This window comes from Cyclopterus lumpus, chromosome 24 (assembly GCF_009769545.1).
Source record: "Cyclopterus lumpus isolate fCycLum1 chromosome 24, fCycLum1.pri, whole genome shotgun sequence".
Lineage (NCBI taxonomy): Eukaryota > Metazoa > Chordata > Actinopteri > Perciformes > Cyclopteridae > Cyclopterus > Cyclopterus lumpus.
In genome coordinates, this window is record NC_046989.1 from 10,644,042 (window position 1) to 10,665,526 (window position 21,485).

The 21,485-nt window shown below is 39.6% G+C and overlaps 1 protein-coding gene across 1 annotated transcript in view; it reads left to right on the plus strand.

The window, feature by feature from the left end:
* rngtt (RNA guanylyltransferase and 5'-phosphatase) overlaps window positions 1–21,485 on the plus strand; it is a 71,488-nt gene that overhangs the window by 33,487 nt on the left and 16,516 nt on the right. The window contains 1 exon segment of the mRNA XM_034527619.1: window positions 13,095–13,163. Within this exon segment, the coding sequence (XP_034383510.1) occupies window positions 13,095–13,163 (69 nt within the window).

Sequence of the window (21,485 nt, forward strand, 5' to 3'; positions counted from 1 at the left end):
TATCCTCTGAATAGCTGTTAAGCCTTCCTCAAAGGCCTGCACTTTTGCCCTAATACCAGGCCCGTGGGAGGTCAGAGCACAATTAATTTGGGGCTTTGGTCGGGCCAAGATCAGTTGGAAATGTTGGCATTTCACATTCGCAGATGATCAAAGTATATGAAGGGGGTGACGGTTTAGATATTTCTTGTGTTGTGGTTGCATTTCTTCCTCTGCCAACACCGATATCCTGGTGTTTGTACTTTTGTAAAATTCCTAATATGAATAGTTGGGTTACCTCTGGTTTAACCCTGGGCCAGCTCCTCCCCTAAGGACTGACCCCCACCCTCAGAATTAAGTCACCGGAACTATGTCTGGTTTCTGACTGCTCTATTGTGTTGCACAGCTCCCATCTGCTGCCCGTACAGTCATATCTCTGTTGTATGGGACATTAGAAGAGGAACACTGGAATCTGGCGTATTAATTCATAGCAGCACAAGTCCTTTTAGGAATATTTCAGTCACAGACTTGACTTGTATGCTGGCTTTTGTCTTTGGCTTGGCTGCTGTTTCTCAGCTCAGACACTTCCACGTGGATGTCGCCATTTCCCACCAATTGGAACCATTTATTCGTCATGCTTTCTTCACTTGTCCAATTATCAAACAAAGACCTCTTTTTGTACATTGGAACCACCAGATAACACATTTTGGAATTTCCCTTTTTGTGGACTTGGCGCACAAAACACATTTTGTGGAAAAATATAATTCTACATTTTATGGCACTTAGTTGCTGGTGTCTGTTCGACAGTTAATTGCTTTTTGCATATTTTGTTCCGTTTGAATAAGCCTAACATTTGCAGAGAGCATACCTTAACGAAATGTAACTCGGATTTAGTAAAGTCACTCTTGATAACTTTAAAATTACAAAAGAAAATTAGATGGTATTAATTTGTCCTTGCTCTTTACAGAATATCTAATATCCCTCGCTCATTTATCATATTTCTCAAGGTATTAGGCCTAAGCTGAATAAAGTTTCCCCTAATGAAACCGGTATCTCGGGTTGACCCTAGGCCATAACCTGCCTCCTCCCAGGAGTGCCGATAGGAGAGAATGACTTTTGACCCCTTTGAACCGAGATTGAATTTGGATATAGACCTAAAAAGTAGTTATCTGGAGACTTGAACCTAATCACAGTAGCTGCGATAAAGTTTTAAAGGTACCGTATTTTCCCCACTATAAGGCGCACTTAAAAGCCTTTAATTTTCTCAAAAAACGACAGTGCGTCTTATAATCCGGAGCGCCTTATATATGAATTAATTCTGGTTGTGCTTACTGACCTCGAAGCGATTTTGTGTGGTACACGGCGCTCTGTCAAAATGTTTTAGTACGACTTTGGTAAACTACAAAGCCGCACCGCTTGCAGCATTATGGTACGTTCACACCAAACGCGTTGCGAATATTCGCAACGCTTTACTCGCGTCAGTTTATTCGCCAGTCAAGTTGTGTTCATTTGTGTCTTTCGCAACCAGTTGCGAAAAGGGGGCGTGGCTTATCTCCGTGGCTTGTCTCGGTAAAAACAGTTATAATTTCCTCCATCCACCACTGTCGAAATAACCATTAGTTCTGCTTTATACTTGTTGAGGACATCCCATAAACGTCGGAACATCTAACGCCCTCGTGTTTGGGTTCATAACATCACCCGTAGGCTCACACAGCTCGGGGAGTTTCACCGACTCCGCCTCGATAACTTCCGCTTCCAGCGCTACCAGAGCAGCAGCAGCCCAACGGGCGGAGCATCTCAACGCTGATTGGCTGCTACAAGAGCAGCAGCAGTCCAACGGGCGGAGCATCTCAACGCTGATTGGCTGCTACAAGAGCAGCAGCAGCCCAACGGGCGGAGCATCTCAACGCTGATTGGCTGCTACAAGAGCAGCAGCAGTCCAACGGGCGGAGCATTTCAACTCGTGTTGGAAGTTAAAATATTTCAACTCTGGCGAAATTTCGCAACGTGCGAAACGTGTCTATGAATTATGGCTTCGCCATAATATTACAGTGTGTGTGTGTGTGTGTAAGGACCCCAAAATGGCACCTGTCAAGAGACACGCTTACAACGCGGACTTCAAACTCAAGGCTATCAGTCACGCAGTAGAACATGGAATAGAGCAGCTGCGACAGAATTCAACATTAATGAATCAATGGTAAGGAAGTGAAGGAAGGAAGAAGATGACCTGCGCCAAGTAAAGAAGACCACACAGAGTTACGCTAACGTTTGATTTAGCGGTATCAGACTGTTTTTTACGTGTTACAACTGAACAAGGTTGGGAGTTATTGTGAATACGCTCATTAACGTTTGAACAATGTTGAGAGGTTTTGTGAACACGTTTAATAAAGTTTGACTGACTGTTTTGTTTCGCTTAATGCGCCTTATAGTCGGGTGCGCTTTATATATGAAAAAAGATCGAAAATAGACCATTCATTGACAGTGCGCCTTATAATCCAGTGCGGAAAATACGTTATATACTGAATACAAAATAATCAAATCACGCTGAATCGCAGATGTCCATTATTGCCTTGTCCCTATTTTGTTCGGTGGGCTGTTGGCGATATTGTGCTGAGAGCTATTTTGCTGCTGCCGGTTCATCAAAGAAGTATTATCTTTTCAAGTGGGACCTCCAGTAGTCAAACAACTGAATCTTGACTGCTGCCTGTGGACTTGACAGGCGCATTGTCTATATGTTTTGAGTGATTGGTTGAGGATGCCAAGATGCTCCACAGAGCGTTTGAATGGCATTCTTTAAGGTTTTGTGTTAAATGTATTGTATTTTTCTTTTACTTCCTATTCAGCACCTTTTTTTTTTATTCGTCCATTTTTTTAAGTGTGTCTCTTATGGTTGCCTTTTATTCAATAATTGATTTATTGTATTAAGATATTTTTTTTCAACTTAGTGGCTGAGCAACACCAATGTAATATAATAGTTGTGTGTTCTGTGTCGCATGTGGCTGTCGTGTGTCTCTCAGGCCGACATGTGACCGGGTTGTAGAATTAGTGCGAGTGTTGACGCCAACAGCAGTAAGTCTTGATGTGAGTTTAGGTCTGTCACGATTACCATATATTGTCCAAGAAATAATGTGCGACCATTTTATTTTACTGATATAATAATGATATGATAGCTTTCATAACCAATTAACATTTTATTCTCAAGAATATTGAGTGACATTCGTATGTACAAATGATCAATGTCCATATATTGTACGATAAGTTGATGATGTAACAGGCCTACATGCTGCGGTACATACAACAAATACACATTTTAATGTAACATATCTGCAGCTAAATATGCTCTTGCCAAAGCGTGCAACCTCATTAGATGCACTAAGGTCGCCACGAATGGATCCAAGTTCAAATGGACAATATTACATTACATTTTGAGTGTATATGTACAAGCCGACAGGGTATCGGGTAACTGCAGCCAACCACATGACTTAAATGACCAGACTCCATACCTGGCTCACCTTCCTCTGCAGTGGGCTGAGTCGTCATTAACGGACCTTGGATCCATGTAAAGGTCCCCTCATGGTCCTTCTCTTGTTGCTACACTCTGATCTCAGAGTCTTGCTTTCTGCAGGTTTCTCGTGGCCTGGCCAGATAAAAACAGCGTGTCTCATTAGCGGAGTGCTGTCAGTCTGCAGGTTTCCCTGTTGCTCACTGACCTCGCACCTCTGTCAGCTGTCGAGTCTGCAGTTGTTTGAGAAGCGTGACCCTGGGTCTCCATCGTCCCCTTTATGTGTGCGCGTTAACAAAGTCGAGCCTTTGGCATTGTGCTAAATCTGATCTCGATATCTGATTCAGTTTGTGATGAATCCACGCCGCCTTTATCAGCTCAAATACAAATGAAGATGTGCGTTTCGGTCACTTCACAATATTGTCATAAGTATTTTGCTAGAGAATGACACAATCTGCCTTATTGCCCTGTAAACCTGCAGCATCTTATTTGTTATAATTAACAGCAACACGTGGGAACGCTTTGGCGGGGAAATAAACTTTTCGTGTCGCACAACTGCTGTCCTACTCAGTTTGAGAAAATACTGCAAATCCAGCATTCATCTTCCTTGGTGATACACCACTGTACGGTTCGAGAACAAGCTGCACTGTATCACCTGCGTCCTCTCTCTCTCTCTCTCTCTCTCTTGCTGCTGCTGCTGCACCCACTCAGAGGGAAACATGTTGACTGTTGTATAAGGGCTTGGGATGCTTGGAAGAAAACACATCATGGACCCGATGACTAATATCTGTTTACCTCAGTTTGCTTTGATATTTCTTTAGTTTTCTTCAAAGCCTCCAAAACATTACACAACGTCTATAGAGTAAAGTTCTGATTCACTGGAGAGAAAGCGGGTGAATATGTGGCAGGCACAGCGAGGAGAGGCTCATTTTATTTGTTCTGCTTGCCTGCTCTCGTTGTAATATCCGCAGCCAATGTACTCAAGGAAGGGAACAAACATCCTCTGTTTCAGGTCAACAGGTGTTTTTCTTCAAAATGTTCTTTGGACTTTATTCTGCATTTGTCTACCTACTGTTTTTAGTCTGCTGTGTTCTAATAATACAACTCTACATAATCTTTTTTTGAGAAATCTCATTTGAATAACTTCTGTGTTGTACTTCTCAGTATTTTATGTAAAGCTATATAAAATACAGTGATACTTTTATGCTATTGTGTGTGTGTACTCTCAGTGGTGGCATGTAAGTACGTTTATGCAAAAACTACTTGAGTACAACTTAAAGGAATTTGTACTTTAGTAGTAGTATTTCTGTTCAGTCATTACACAATAGAATAAGTATAAACGGTCTACAGTAAGCAAAGTAATTCTGAGTGAGAGTGAAGTAATGAAGAGGAGCATCCTACATTCTTATCACATTACATTTTATGTAAGTTATGGTGGAAATGTTTTTTATTTAGCCTATAGTAAGGAAATCACAACATTCCCTGTCACCACTGTATGTGTCATGAGTACAACATGTCTGTGTATTGTGCCTTGTGTGGACGGTGCACACGAGGTGTAACATCTAGCTTTGCTTTTTCTTTTCTTTTTTCATGACTGCCTAATAGACAACTACTTTGCTGATTCAAGGATACGTTATTGTCATTATGCAACACAGGGATGCACAACACAATGCAGGTGTAGCCCATTCAGTGCACAATTAAAAAAACATCTGTAAGATGTGGGCACAACAGTAACTGACATCCTGTTGCTGGGTTACCCTGAGTTTTCTTGTGACCGGACATTAGCCAGCCACAGAATGGGTGGTGGAATAGCCTCAGGTCGTAGCTGGGTTAGCTTAGCCTCCATCTCTCTCTGCTCTCCTACCTCTTGACTCTCTAACAGTGGCGTTGGGTCCGGCCGGTCTAGCCGCGTGGTCGGCCGTGAGCAGATCTCGTCTTCAGGTCCGCTCCCCACGAATGTACCCAGTCCCCATTGATGAGTGTATTCTGTCATATGCTATTAGTTGTACAGTAGTAAAGACAACAAATTAGCACAATAATGTAGTAATATTCACGGGACCTACTGAACATGCGCCACTTTTGCCATAGCATTGCTTAATCCATCCATTTAATTTATTGAAAGTTATTATTTTGTTATTTATTGACTAAAAATGCCCAATGTTTTGATACAATACAGTTTCACATTCAGTGAGAGTTTCATCTCAATACATTTCTAAGTCTTGATTGGTCTCCCTACTTTAACAAGGGAAGCAAATTCTTTGAGCACCTTGAAAAAAAAAAAAAACCCTGCAAAGTCAAACGTTCTTTTCTTTCTGACATCCAGCCGGCAGCAGCACTCTGAAGCTCAGGGCAGAGTCTCCTCTCTAACTGTAAAGTAGACGGCACACATGCTGCTGGAGCCCAATGAAGAGATGCCTCCTGGTTGTTGCCTCTTCACACTCACTCTCTGTCTGCTGTCTGAGTGTGTGGGCTGTGCTCGGCACCGCTGTGTGTTTGTGGTTCCTCTGTCCTCTTCCGGAGACGGGCCGGTGAGGCGTCTAACAGGCGGTGGTGTAGCTTCAGCACCGAGTCCCATCTCTGACTGCTCCGTGAGAAATTAATCCTTGTATGGCTTGTTTTTTTTGGCATTACACTTATTATTGCCTGTGTGACTATTCTGTCCCACCAACTTGTGCACCCTCAACTGTCCTGATGTGCATCAACATGTGTATAGCTTGCCTTGTAGTAACCCGCTATCTACACTTTCTATATCAGGGGTCACCAACCTTTTAGAAACTGAGAGCGACTTCAAGAGTACTGAGTAGTACGAAGTGCTACTTATTTGATACAAACTTCCTGAATTACAAAGTTGCACAGATCAACTTTTAATAATAATAATAATAATAATAATAAGAGTGAATGTGAAGAGTGTCTGATCACCTGTCAATGTTAATAACTGATTTCCACAACTATCATCGTTGCTTCTTTCAAGTTGCTTTTTGTGCTTTTAGCACCGTCCTCGTTCACAGGCCTTTTCAGTCCGTAGTGCGCTGCCAGGTGGGTAGTAAACATGGAAGCTTTTGTGACACGCACTGCAGTGTCTCTCCACATTGTGCCGTCGCAACCGTTACCGCGCAAATGTTACACACACATTTTTCAGCAAAAAGAACGCTTCCTCCCAATCATTGTGAAACTATATTTTCTTTCGCTTTTCTGCGATGTATTCTTTAGTTTGTGGGTTAACTCACACATAGCTCCCCATTGTAGCTGCGTCCGCTGCCTTGTCTCAGTGAGATGGCGCTTTGACATGCGCACAATATTGAACTTTGACTTCAGACAAGGTCAGAGTTCATATATACATACTGTACAATGAATTTTTGTAACTTTTATATTAAATATTGTCATTTTAAAATCTGCATTTAAGGCAAGCGTTTTTGATTCAAAAGGAACAGCAACTACACTTTTTAGACAAATCTCCATGGTGACTCGTGCTATTATTAGAACATGCCTTGCGGGCGACTCACATGGTCCTTGCGAGCGATAAGGTTCCCGCAGGCACCGTGTTGGCTACTTCTGCTTTATATGTTTCACACACGCTTCATGCTTAGCGGTGTCCTGAGCGTGAACTCATTAGTTAATACCCCTGAACAAAAGTATATAACTCAATTACTACAGAGTGTGCAGCCATTCTCTCTCTGTTATCCTCAACATGTTTTTAATTAGTCAATAAAAAGATGACTGTCAGAAAGTTAATCCCCAGCTGTTTAGATCATTCAATTCAGATTAATCATTCAAGTAATGTTCTTAAGCAAAACATTTCTGGCTCCAGCTTTTCGAATGTGAATATTCGCTTGTTTATTACGCTCTCATGAACATAATAATTACTTGCAGCTCTAATTTCAATATTTCCTGTAGTTTTTTTCAGGTAGAATTTTGTATGGGAAGGAGACTTAAGCTTTATTATTGAAATGTTATAATGTGGGGAATGTCGTAATGTGATATAGTAAGAAACCCATCTCCCTATTTGCACTGATAACCAAAGCCTATTAATTTAGATGGCTATTTATGATAAAAAGGAAGCTGAAAACAAAACATATGGTTGCCTGAAGCTCCGCCTCAGTTCAGATTATGAATTTCAAGGCAACAATTTCTTTGTTTCTCAAGTCTTTGTCTCCTTAAATAACTTTCTGCTAACTTTGTCTAATTTCACGGTAGGCGCTAGTCACTCATCAGGACTCTTGTCCAGTTCGCCGCAGGTTTCGTTTTCATATCACACAATTCAATTTCATGCTGTGCCCTGATATTTCTCATCATCCTTGCATGTTTGAGTCTTATGCTATCCCCTTATTGGTTTAATCCTTACAATTTGAATGTCTCTGTTCGTCTTTTCCCTGTTTTCACGAATCAATGCGTAAAACCTCATCTCTTTTCATGAAAAGACCTCTATCCAATCAAAAGATAAGATATCAGAAGACGTTAAAATTCTTCAGACTGAAACCAGACGGCGGTTTAGCACCCCATCCATCCATCCATCCATTCTGCGGTGTGCTTTTCGTTTAATAGGGAACTGCATCCTGTCTTCAGAGCGGCGTTCACATTAGGTTTGAAAGGAGCCTCCAGCAACGTCCCCGTGGTCTGACTGGAATATCAATCCATCCCTTCCGCCTTTGATTCAGCCCCCGCACCTAAACCTACCAGGTTGGGCAGACGGCAGATGAACATTAAACCTTCAGGAATGGAAAGTGCATATCATGTCGGTTCAGGTGTGCTGAGGAGAAGCTGGCGGAAAACCCACAGAAATATTTAACATGCATACATGTTATATATATATATATATATATATATATATATATATGTATGTTTGTATGTATGTATGTATGTGTGTATATATATATATATATATGTATATGTATATATATGTGTGTATATGTATGTGTGTGTATATATATATATATATATATATATATATATATATATATATACATACACACACATACATATATACACATACATATATATATATATATATATGTATATATATATATGTATGTATGTATATATGTGTGTGTGTGTGTGTATATATATATATATATATATATATATATACTTTGTTAGACAGAGTAAGACATTTTAATCTAGTTCTGATCATTCATTACGGTCTTATTAAGGGTAAACTACCCTTGATTGCAAGTGATTCTGATTGGCTAATTGAAATACGTCTTTGCGGTGTAGACAGACTACAGTAGAGTGAATGGTATATTTCCTGTCACTATCCGGGCCAGACAACACCAAGCCAGATATCACTCATCGTGGTGTCATATTGTGAAACGCGCCCCAACAAGAAACACTGGAGAGGAAAGTGGTCTGACTTCCATCACCCTGACATCCAGTCTCTCGAGGGGAAAGACATTGCAGAGCATGTTAGCGGTCGATTGGTCTCCCCAAGCCTTTCCGTTGTCCCCGTCTCTGCCCTGGAGTCTGCAGTGAAAGCTTGATCTCCTAATGGGGCTTTGCTGTTCGTCTCTGCCCACACAGCCTTACTGTACCAGGCACAACTTTGTGTTTCCTTTACCATGAAAGCAGGGTCGCTGCCCCCTCGCTGCGTTATTGCTCCAAGGAACTTCCTTACTGTAGGAGGATGTGTGAGTGGAAGTCTTCTTTCTGCTCCTCTTTCCATCCAGGGTTCACTTTGCTTGATGGAGGTGGTGGGTGGGTGTGCTAAGATGGCAAGAGAACTGAAATGGAACTCCCAGATCTTACCGCCTACATACCGTTCCATCATAAAGGCATCAGTTCTTTTTCGTCTGGCTATCTGCCTTCTCCATGTCAGCATGGTTGTCAGGCTTCGTGTGATCTGCTGTGACTGATTCATCATTCTGGAGAGCACTGATGTTGCTCTGCTTTCTTTGCAGATAGAGCAGGGACCGAACACTTTTCCGTGGCTGAGCCGCTCGCTCCTCTGAGGGCTTATGACTTAATTGACTTCCCTGCAACACATCTTTTCAAAGTAGTTTTGTTTTGCGTCAAAGTATTTTGTCGAAAGGTGAAATCACCCTGCGGTATAAATATAACAGGCACAAATGTATCTCCATCAAAAGCAGTGCTGTGCAGCGGCAGTGCTGTGGTTTGTAAGGTTTTTACCCAACTCATTATGGGCTTTTCTGCTAGTGCGATGCTGAAGTGAGACCAGAACATCCGAGTTCTGTTTGACAAGTAAGGTAATCATTCACAATCACATTTTAGTGTGTTTCCATCCACCTATTTTCATGACATAATGGAGGTGTAACACACAAAGACGTGCAGCATTGTTCCCAAAAAGGCAGGGAAGAAGACTGCAAGCTAGTGAACATGCAGTTCTAGAACAATGCACGATTGTATAAAAAATGCTTCATACATGTTTTATCAGAAAGGAAATTATTTCAGCAAGTTAGAACAATAGGTATGTCAACATGACTTTTGTTTATTTACATCACAAAGCACCTTTCACATGAAACTTTAACAATGGAAAGTAAGCCCGAAGAACACTTTTCCATTTTCCATATAGACGGATGGAAGAAAATATTCAATGAGAGCTTGCAGTGAGTTTCAAATGCGTGTGTGAACAGAAGACGCCAGGACTTTAGCTCCCTCTAGATTTCAACTAATAATTCAGAAATGTATGTTCATACCAATACTTTGTATCTTCATTCATCTCAAAATATGGATAATATCCTTTGCAGCTCATATTATCTGATGTATTAAAGCATACACTAGTACCTGCTCACTGTGAAAAGATTTTAAAGGCAGACTAAATGTGTCTTAATACAGCTGAGACGGACTAGTTTGGTCTCATGCTGCACAAACTGCACCTGTTTTCCAATGTAATTATGTCATATTAGACGCTTTCTTGTATTTGTGATTGAGGTTATCATTTGGTTGTTCCAGCATTTGGACAGATGCTTACTTTGCTCTCTTCGAGTCAACAGGCACCTGCATTGTCCATGCCTGCTGATTGGAATATGAGCTGGACAGAGATACAAGCGTTGTTAATTAATATTTAATCACTTAATTTGATTGTCTGCTGTCTGAATGACAGGAGACAATCAAGACTTACACTATGTTATAAAAGGCCACTCAAAGCATATTGTTGTTCCACCTTTCAATACCTCCCTCGTCTTGATGGCCGAGATATGATACCTGATATCCGCTGCAGTGCACTAATGCATAAGCTTTCTATTTTATTGACCAAGGCCATTTCCTGTCAGCCTAAATAGATTCACCATCTACCTCCACATACAGATTACTCGACAGGTTTTCACACAAAAGATTGCGATATAATCCATATTTCTGCAATATTTACACTAACAATTAATGGTCAACAGTGAATCTGCCATCTCTGTTAACGATAACCCTTTAAAAACAGCTTACAGATGCTGTTTTGTGTGCAATCCTATATTGGATTTGGCATTTTGTATTACATTATAGTCAAACATTTTCCAAGGCATATGATACTTTCTTTTTAGATTGATTTCCTACCTTCCAAGCAGTAGGAGGTCTCCCTTCATGCCATTGCAGTATATAAATAATATATATATAGATATAAGAGCACAACATCGTATATAACGTTTTGCACAGGTGTTGTGAAAGTAACATGGTTGAATTTACTGTGCAGTTTCAGTTGGATCTCATATCTTGTGTTCACTTCTCAGACATTGATTTTGAAGGTCTTATATTTCAGCTCTTTCAAATATCACTGAAGATGGAGCACTCGGCTAACCTTGGCTAAGCACACAAAAGCTTGCAAGTCTCCATATTCATACTTGACTGCACATCATTCTCGACATTGTATTACTTTGCTTCTCTGCTTCAACGCTGTGTTTTTAATTAAACCCCAACGCTTATCTATTTCTAATATTCAGCTTAAGTTCATTCAAGGTCTGTGTAGAGATGCGAGGCAAAGATGCAGCGTGAGTTTACAGTGTGACACAATGTTCACTCCTCTTTGGAGTTTTAACTCTAAAAAATATGTCTGTGTGTTTATCTTGAGTGACTCAGTGTGACTTGCATTTCCTTCAGACCGTATATATCTTTTGTACATCCAGGGGAAGTGCTAATGGCTAATTCTGCATGCTTTTTAATGCTGACAATTTTCCAAAATGTAGCCCACAGCTACATTACTCGATGGTAACTTTATACTTCCTGTTTACGGCCCTTCAAGCCCTAAATGATGACCACAGTGTCAGACGATGAAGGGGGATGACATTTTCCTAAAATCCTAAAGTTTTTTCCGATTTTAAGCAAACCTGATTCTTTTAAGGTCTGGTGTATACAACAAATATGCTCTGCAAATCTGAAATAATTTAGCCAAAGATGTACTGAAGGTGTTTTTTTTCAGTATCTTATTTAATCGTCTTTTCTTTTAATAAGCCATAAGCCACGAGCCCTCTCTGTGGCCCTGTGGTCTTTTCCTAAGTTTGTTCAATGCCCTCAGTGGAGAGTGGGTTTATACTTTAAAGTTCATATAGGCTTGATTTTGCTATTTGGAATTCAAGGTTCCGAGGTTACAAGATTAAACGTGTGTTGTATATATCAAATTGTTGTGTGCTTGTATCTTCCATGTAATATAATAATAACAATGAACATTATGTTTATAGCACCTTTCATGCATGAAATGCAGCACTAAGTGCTTTGCAACAGAAGAACATGATATAGAATGAACAAAAATAGAATGTCATAATTAATGTAACATAAGTGCCTTGAGTACCTTTTTTAAAGCGCTATACTACTAAAATGTATTATCATTTTAAAACACACTTGAAAAAGATAGAGCATTAGGTTGAAAATACAACCCACCAAATAATAATTGTAAAAAACGCAGTTCAAAATAATGAACTCGGTACCCGTATTTGCAGCATGCACATTAATGATCATGGTATTCTACTCTGGTCTTTTCGTTTCTACACTTGTGGTGGAGAATTTAGTTTTTAAGATAAAAATGTAAAATATTTTGCCTTGAGTGTAGTTGCTGGAATGTAAATTTCAGGGGAAGAGGAGTTATTTAAAAAAAAAAAAGAGTCAAAAAGGAAAACACTTTTAAATTGGGGCATCTTTTAATCAGTTTTTATATGCAGATTGGATAATCAGCCTTATTGTAGTGGCTCTAATGTGCCGTGTTGTTGATGTGCTTCATGATGTAGAAAATATGCTTTTGTTGTATAGCAGCTCTGCCACTCCTCCTGGGCATCCCAGGTCTGCTGTGGTGCCGCAGGTTTCTTTTCTCGACAACAGCTGTGGTGGTTGGTGTTAATGGAAGAGACGAAATCCACTCTTTACAAGGAACCTAATGATTTGTTGCCATTCTGGTCCTCAACCTGGGCGGTCAAGTTGCAGATATTGATCTCTCTGTCATGCATTACCCAGTCAAAGAAATTAGTGCTTAGTTTCAGGGCTCGATGGATGAAAACGAGCCATCAGACTCTTCTCACATAAACCTAGTTATGTTGAAACTGTGCCTAGTTTTAAAGGGTTATGTATTGTTGGCAGACTCTATAGATTTAGTCAACTTTATAAATCAATGTCATTTTGTGTGTTCCCAGCTGAAGCTTTCAGCTACCTTTTCATTGTTTTGCTTGGCTGAAACTGTGTCCTCCTTTTTCAGCTACTGGAAGGCAGCTTCACGTCCCAGGTCAGCCACGAAGTCGACGGACTTATCTTCCAGCCATGTGGGGTAAGCCTCCCTCTATGTATGACAATCTGTCCATTTTCAAAGCCGTTGCCACAGGTTGAGTCTCAGGCGAAGCTTTTTCTTCCACCGAGCTGCTACATAACAGCTCGTCACGACCACCTGCCGTTTGTCACTCTGTATATCCGCATTTCCATCTGTTATTGTAAAGGAAGCTGCACTCCTACATGAATTCACATGCATATAGCGCCTTATTTAAGAAGCTGCACAGTAAAATAGATACATGGCAGTTTGTGTAAGAATACCCATTTACTAGGTTGTTGGAATCGCAGAAAATCCCCTTTATCCGTGACTGTCATGCCATGCCTTCTCTCTTCTCCTGTGATAGACTCTTGGGACAATATTCCACAGTGTAGTATATGAAATATGGTTTTGCTCATAAGATTAGTGCAGGAGTTGTACGGGTAGGAATCTGGAGTTGAGCAGAAAGTAGAATCAATCAAACTCACTTTTCCAGTGTGTGTGCGGATACATTTAGGTGTATACTACTTGGTAAGAACCAAGTCAGTTGTTTGTGGGCTCCCTCGATCATAAAACATGCAATTAAATAAGCCATTCCTTCCTGTTAAATGCAGGCTCATTAGCATACACTGCCCCACCTTCTTCGTATCTCCACCCACGGCTTGAGAACCTGTTGCATTGGTGTATTTTTTTACACCACAGTCTCTGATTTGACCTGTTGGTTTGCCTTAATCAGAGAGGGCACATTTCATAATGGCAACAGAAGCATTACAATATTTTTGGCTTGAGATTTGCATGACAAAGCAATGTAGAGATGTTCTGCCATATGTAACTTTGGCAAGTTAGTTATATATTTTCTTCCTTGCCTATTTCTTCTCTCAGTAGCGATGATGATTCCCAATGTTGCTTAATTTACTAAGGAAGAAATGAGAAGGGGAATTTGTAATAATGAAGATTTTCCCTCAAGGAATGCAATATGGAGGATTCTTCCTTTCAGCATGGCTGTATACAACTCCTTGAATTCATATTGATTATGGATTTATATCAGAAGAATTACAGCAGTAAAAAAAGTAGTTCCCCATACCTTGGATCAATATAGTGAGATAAAACGTGTATGGGGTCAAATATCAAATACACAGGGCATCAACCAAACAGATAACAACATGGGTGAGATAACATGTTTCTGGCTGGGACAGATATGATAATCAATAATAATGTTAATTATGTTTTATTGAATAAGCAACAAGAAGTGACATATAAATGGTCAAATAAGTAACGTCACTGGCCTTGTGAAATGTATCTGTTAATAATAATATTTTAGAGTGATTAGTATGTTTACTCCACATTTATTGGATTGAACATGTTCAGTTTCTTTCTCTTCTTCTTCTCTTCTCTCTGTGAAGTAATTGGTGTAGAACCGTGGCTGTCAGGTAGTAACAGTTCTCAGGAGATGTGGGAATTAAATCTAGAGGAGGCAAGTTTACACAGCTGCTTCGTCTCTCCACCACAACATGAGCAGAGCTGGTTAATTGATGCGTCACTTCCTGATCAAAATGGCAACATACATGTCTTACTTTTGCAGGTGCTTGCATTTCCTGCCACTCATGTATTCCAGACATGTTGTTGTCAAAATTGGACCTTGTTTCTGAAATAATGTTTGGTCTGTAAACAAGAGGGTGTGCAACTTTGATTTAGTTCTCTTGTTTCCACAGTTGATTTATAATTTCTAAAACTGTAGAGGAAATATTGTACTGTATCTTTGCTGGAAGATAAATCAATTATGCTAAAATAGGTTTTGATCATTGGCTTCTTCTTTAGCTACACATTAAGCAAGAGATGCTTTTGACATTATTGTTAGAGGATTGTATTGAATTTCCACAATCCTTACCAGCAAGGGGTTTTGGTATATGGAGCACATGGGTTAATGCAACCAGCCATAGATTTCTTTTCTTCTTTAGCTTCAGTGAATTTAATGGATTATAAACAACACGGCACTGTGGCCCTATGGGCGCAAAGATGTATTTGGCATTTATCAGACCGGCTGAGGAAACTGCAACAACATCGTCCGCTTCCCAATCATGGATCACAAATACACTTTTAAGCAGTGCTTGGGATTTGTTTTTGGCAGGTGCTTTTGAAATGATTGCTGTTCAAAAGGCAGGAATAGAATCAGCCGGGACAATGTGCAAATGTTCTGCCAATAAGAAAACTGATTGCGTGGACAGGTCCATTCTGTTGGCAGGTGTTTTTTTTTTCACCCCTTTTAATATAATTCTCGCCTTTTGGAATTAGAGTGAAGTCCCTTCATAGCGCTGTATGATACATAGCTCATTTTAGAAATTACCGCCATCGAGCCAGATTTCCCATGTGCCCCATTAAAGCTCATTATGGTCATTAAGATGCTTCTCAGCAGTTTCATGAATCCGACAGAAGGAAATCTCTCCAAGCTCTTGAAGGTCAGCAGCTGGTTCCCGTCTGCACGGTCGCTCAACCGAATGGAACGGGTTGGCAAAGCTGGCAAGTCCAATGTGACTGAGGGATAATGCAAATAGTTGGCCAGCTGATGTGACATGCAACGATGTCTGACTTTACTTTTGTCTCCGTAGCATCTACATTAAACATTTTTCTTTTCATTTTTTTTCTAAAACTACAACAATAACCAAACTCGGCTAATGAATATGGTGTGACGGGGGCCTGTCGGTACGACAGCCTTTGCATGCATTTAAATGCAGCAACAGAGACTCATTTAAATGGCATTAACCCTTCACAACCCCAATGACATTTCCAGTTCAAGCTATGTTAAAAAAAAAAAAAAAAATAGCTGTGCATGTTGCAATGTTTAGATTTTGTCCTGATGCTGTCGATGAAAACAGTGAACATGGATAGCAGCATTCTGTTATGTAATAAGAAACATAACTTAATATTGAAGGAGATAGTGGGATGTGATGACCTACACAAAATACAACTTGTACAGCACGATAGTAAACTGCTCTGAAAGAGTTTTTGCAAGAGGCTATTAAATATTTATCAGGAATAATTAAGGACGTTGGATAGAGGAAGATCAGGCAGGAAGGTACATTGCTGCTATCTGGCACTTTTTTTCAGTTGAACTTCCTCTTTTTTCGGGGGAAACATTTGAAAAGGAATTTAATCATTATTATCTTTTTTGTCTGTAGCATACACAGAAAGTGGGTGAGGCGGTGTGTTCACAATCCATCCACGTCTGATGTTGTTCTCTTGTTCCCTTTGCATGTAAAGAAAAGGCTTTGTGTGATTTACTGAATTAATGCACTTTTTAAAATGCATCTACTTTGTTGACCTTTTTGGCTTGTGTCATTGGATTATTGATTGACACTTTGACTGTTGTTTGAGATTCCCTTGATATGCCAAACTATGTAAATAAGCCATTATTTGTGAAGGATGCTGTGCGGCGGAAGAGAACATGTTGGGTCGTGGGGGAGCTCCTAATGCCACCACCTAGAGTGATGGCTCGAGGTTCTTTATGTGCACATTCTCCTCAGGGGCAGTGCCATGTGTTTCCCTCTTCAGGAAGAGATCATGTTTAATTGTTTTATTTTACCCAAATTGATTAAGTATTAAAGAGACTCATGACAGCATCTGGTTCCGAAGTAGTTTAGCTGACTGTGAATGCTTTGTTAGGCATTAACGTTAATACCCTTTTTGTTAAGAAGTCGTTTTGAAACATTGCAAGGACTGAATAGTTTTAACGAATTTTCCACCTTTTATGTGGATGTCAAATCGGTGCTGATGGTAAATGTGGTCCACGGAAGAAATACATTTCCTGGTGGGTGCCATATTGACCAAAAAAGATGATCTCTCTGACTGAGGAGCCACTTCGCTTGTATCAGAATGACCATTCATTTCTAATTCAAAGAGTAAGATTTCAAAACATGCCCGGCTCTACACCGTTTGCTTTAGCTTAATAGTCTTTGGTCAATTACAGCCTCAAACTGAATACTTGATTACAAGCAAATCACTTGTTTATTAAAGGCATATTCACGTCAGTTTACAGTAACGGATGGATGATCTTAAATTCGTTCACCACCAACACCACTACCAACCATTGGTGCTTGCATGAGGCCATTAACACGTCTCACATTGCGATTGTTTTCCAAAGTCATTGATTTTGCCGTTCTTTACACCAACCAGTGCAATCTTAATCTTTCCTTCTGTGAATGGGATTTGTGGTTGTCTCGGTGTTAATCTCAGCAGGATCTCGCTGCTGAGAACGACCATTAACATGAGCACAAAGGTTGCCCCCCGTGGTGGCCTGAAGTCACTGGGTATGTTATCTCACCCAACACATGGTGTCCTTGGAATATCTTTTCTTTTGTTCAGGCAACATCGGAAAGATTTATAATTTATAACGGAACCATTGGCACAGATGGTAGAATTGCTTATGGGAGAGCACCTCAGATGGTGATCTCTGTACAAAGAATGCAAAGAAGAATACAAAAAAATACAATTCAGCATCACTCAAAATCAGTACAGTGAGTGTGCTTCACATTATTGGACCCAGTAGAGCTTTTGAATCCCCCGTCCCTGAATTCCTCAAACTTGTTTATGCCAAGACAAATCTTTAACGTCACTGCACCATTTCTTTCACATTTACATCAAAATGACAAAAAACACACTTTAAAAAACAGGCCAGTGTGTCTGAGCTGTAACAGAGGGAGCTTTTTTCTGGGGAACAGATTTATTCGACTTGTCCAGCCTGTAATCTGTGGCACACTTTCACAATAAGTCTGCCTCAGAGCCAAAAGCTGTTGTAGAAATGAGACCGAGCTAATCAAAGCATACCCGGGAGCAGCTTTTTCTTTAATTAAATTGCACTTTAAACATGTATTGTGCTGTTGTTTATTATGGATGCGTACTACTATCGTAACACTACACTATACCATACTTTTGAATTCAAGCAGACACTCCAGTATTTATAAACAATTGTGTGGCAGATATTGCTTGGGTTTGTTATCTCATATACTTGCCAAATAATTAATTCAAAGCTAAAACCACTCTTAAGATGTTTGTGTGCAATAGTTGTGATTTATTTTTTACTCATTTCCCACTAAAGTCAAAACAGTGGTGAGAAGGAGGTACAATATGTAGCAAATTGTATTCATGGCAACTTCAGTTACATTACTGTATAATTTGCCAGTAGAAAATAAGTTTTAAAAAAATTAGACGACATATGGAAGCCGTCCAGCATAACCACAGTGATGCATCTAAATCTCAATTTAATATTTTAGTCATTTTAGTGTCAGTCGGTCCACCACTTTGGTTTATACCAAAATATCTTGATAGCTATGAGATTGAAGTTGGTCTAAGTAATTATTTTGGAAATCAATATTACTAGGTTGTCGTTTTTTTTTCCTGAGAGATACAAATCCCACCTCTGAACTGCTTGCATACCTCTTGAATAATAAATAAATAACCATTTATTGTTCTACCAGGAGTATATCCACTACTGTCATAGAGCAGTGGTTTCACATGTTAGTACTCTGGTTCAGTGTTTCCTCTCCATATCTAGTTGAAAGGATACAGTCCTTTTTCTTTCTGTTGAAATATAGATTGTACTAAATCAAATACCACTGGCTATTTCTAGACTTTAAAAGGGTAACAAATGATTATAGCTTGTCAGTTTGCTGTTATATTGCTGGACTAATAGTTGATATCCCCCCTGGTTATTTATTTCCCTATACTGACATCAGAGAATAGCTACGGTTGGTCCCACCAATCACAAATGTAGCGGGGCTAACTGATGTGGATCGAAATCTCATCGCGGGTAGCATCTCTAAAGCTGCTGTTTGAAAACCTGCCAAGCACCTGCACCGTATAAAAGTAATATATGTTGTCCTGATGAACCACTGCCTGCCTTTTCATTTGTGAGCTCCGGGTTTAAGGAGGAGCTTTCATGTTCCGATCATTCCTGGAAAAATATTGTTGGTGTGTTTTCTGTCTTGTGGTTTTCTTGCCAATTCGGACTACTTCGAAAATGCAGTTGCTTGTGGGAGTTATAAAGTCTTAGGTCGCAGTTTCGTGGACTACTTTGAGTTTTTATCTTTATCACCAAAAAAAGGTTGAGTTGAAGTAGAACTTCTAAGCCAGCCGAGCAGTGCTTGCACAGCAGTGTTTTTGAAAGCTTGCAAAATTTCTACACGTTTGTTATATTCACAATTCTTGAACAAGAGATAAGGAGATGGAGTCCAGGAAACAGAAGTACAGGAGCATCAAATATAAGCTACTATAGGAGGTGCAGGTTAAAAAATAGTAAATGGAGAACAAAGAGAGAAGAGTAACAAACCATCAGTAAATCCTTCAACATTATCTGGATTACATCCTCAGTAATATTTATTATTTGAGGATCCGACAACCCTTATTATAAAAATAAAGATTCACGTATTCAACAGTTTTTGCTTGTACAGCTTTCTACAGAAGAAAGGATCCCTCTAAAAATGGTTGACAGTGTGGTCTGTAGTTCCTTATCCTAAGTGACAGGGACTTTGTGCCTAAATAAACACTTAAATCGAACACACACCCTATGAAAATATAGTTGTTCAATGGTCAAGCTGCACACCAACAAAATTCCATTCAACCACATACTGTATTATTATGCTGCAATATAATAACCATATCACACAAAAAAAAATTATCTGCATGATCAGAAACACAAAAAAAAGAAAAATGAACTGGTTGTAGTGACGCTTTAATATTAGTTTGGAATTAAAAGAGTAACTAAAGTTCCTCTGTCTGTTGCACCTCTGACCACATACAGCATCACGTATGAGTGTGGTCAGATGCCACTGGTTTCACTGGTTTCCACCATGTGGCGATAACACGCGAAGAAAGCAACACAGGCAGTGAAGAAGACTGCTAGCTAGTAAACTCTGATGTGAACAATGTAGGATGTCAAATATTTAAAAAAAATCAGCTTTGCAAATGTTTTGGGAGGAAGGAAATGCATTTAACTCACCAGTTAGACCTCAAGAATACACAGTTTGCTTTTGGTGAGAAACACTGAGTGTAAACATCACTTTCTATTGTTGAATGAAAACTGCACACGTCACCTTTACACCGACTTTGAAAAGACAGCTGGTGTGCGGTTTAGTTTTTTCTGTATTCAGTTGTATTAACATAGCGACATACTATAATGTATTACATATACAGTATAGTGTGTGAATACAAGTATAAGTAGCAACGTCTAGAAACGTCACGGTTGAGTTGAAGGCCATTTTAGGGCTGCACGTGTTGTTAGACCTTGCACTCATGTGGTTGGTTGGCTGTTGAATTAGCCAGAAATATGTATTTTTTGCACTTTTCCAAAGACAGTTCAAGTAATTAATTAGTTTTATAGTAAATACACAAAATTGTTGTGGCATTTGTGCTCTACTTTTTCTTTCTTTTTAAGAAGCACTCACACTTTCACACTCAGTTTTTCTTTCCCTCCGTCTCACAGTTGCTGCCTCAGAACTTCTAACTTGAAACAGCAGGCAATTTCTATGCAATGGAACATCATTACAGGAAAATGATTTTGCTAGATGGGGAGGTGTCTGGGTTTGAAGGTCTTCAATACTAAAGCTTTTGTTTTGTATGTGCAGACACTTATTGACAAGGCAACTGGCAGCCCTTTTTTCATTTAGGAATGCATTTAAAAGTAGGTTATTTATTTAAACTGCAGTCTGATTTGGGTTGCTATGGTTCTGCTGGCTTGGATAAAACAAATTTCATTGGGGTTTAACCTCTATTTCCTAACAGAGGTTAACGTGTGCGGTTATTGTTTTACCACAGTGACGATAAACCAAAGTTTTTGCCTATAGTTTTTAACTCTTCAGAAGTTAGCACTGTATTTATTTCTATTTTATTCACCTCATTTATGAAGTCATTTGATTAACAGCTGTGGAGGACTTAATCACCAGCGTGTATGCATTTAATTTGGCATTAGAGCTACATAGGAGCCATAAGTCATTTCTCAAGAGATTATTTTTATGCCTGTGCAGCAAAGCATAACTAACTACATTGAAGAATGTTCCTTTCCACACTCATGTTTCCAGTAGAAAAGATGTACTCTGTTCAGGTTCTTCAAAAGAGACATGCACTCTTGTCCTGCTCTCTAGCTTATTTCCGGTGAATCGCCTTTTTGGCACACGGAGAGCTCCACCGCCGACAAAGCAGAAGGACCCCACACTCGTGTTCCCTTCAATTTACACCTACATTGACAAAGTCAGTCTGTCCTTGACTTACCCAAGTTATTAAAGTAGAATTTCCCAATGTTACCATCAGTACAGGATTTTATTTTCATAATGATGCCCATTATTATGTTAAAGTCCA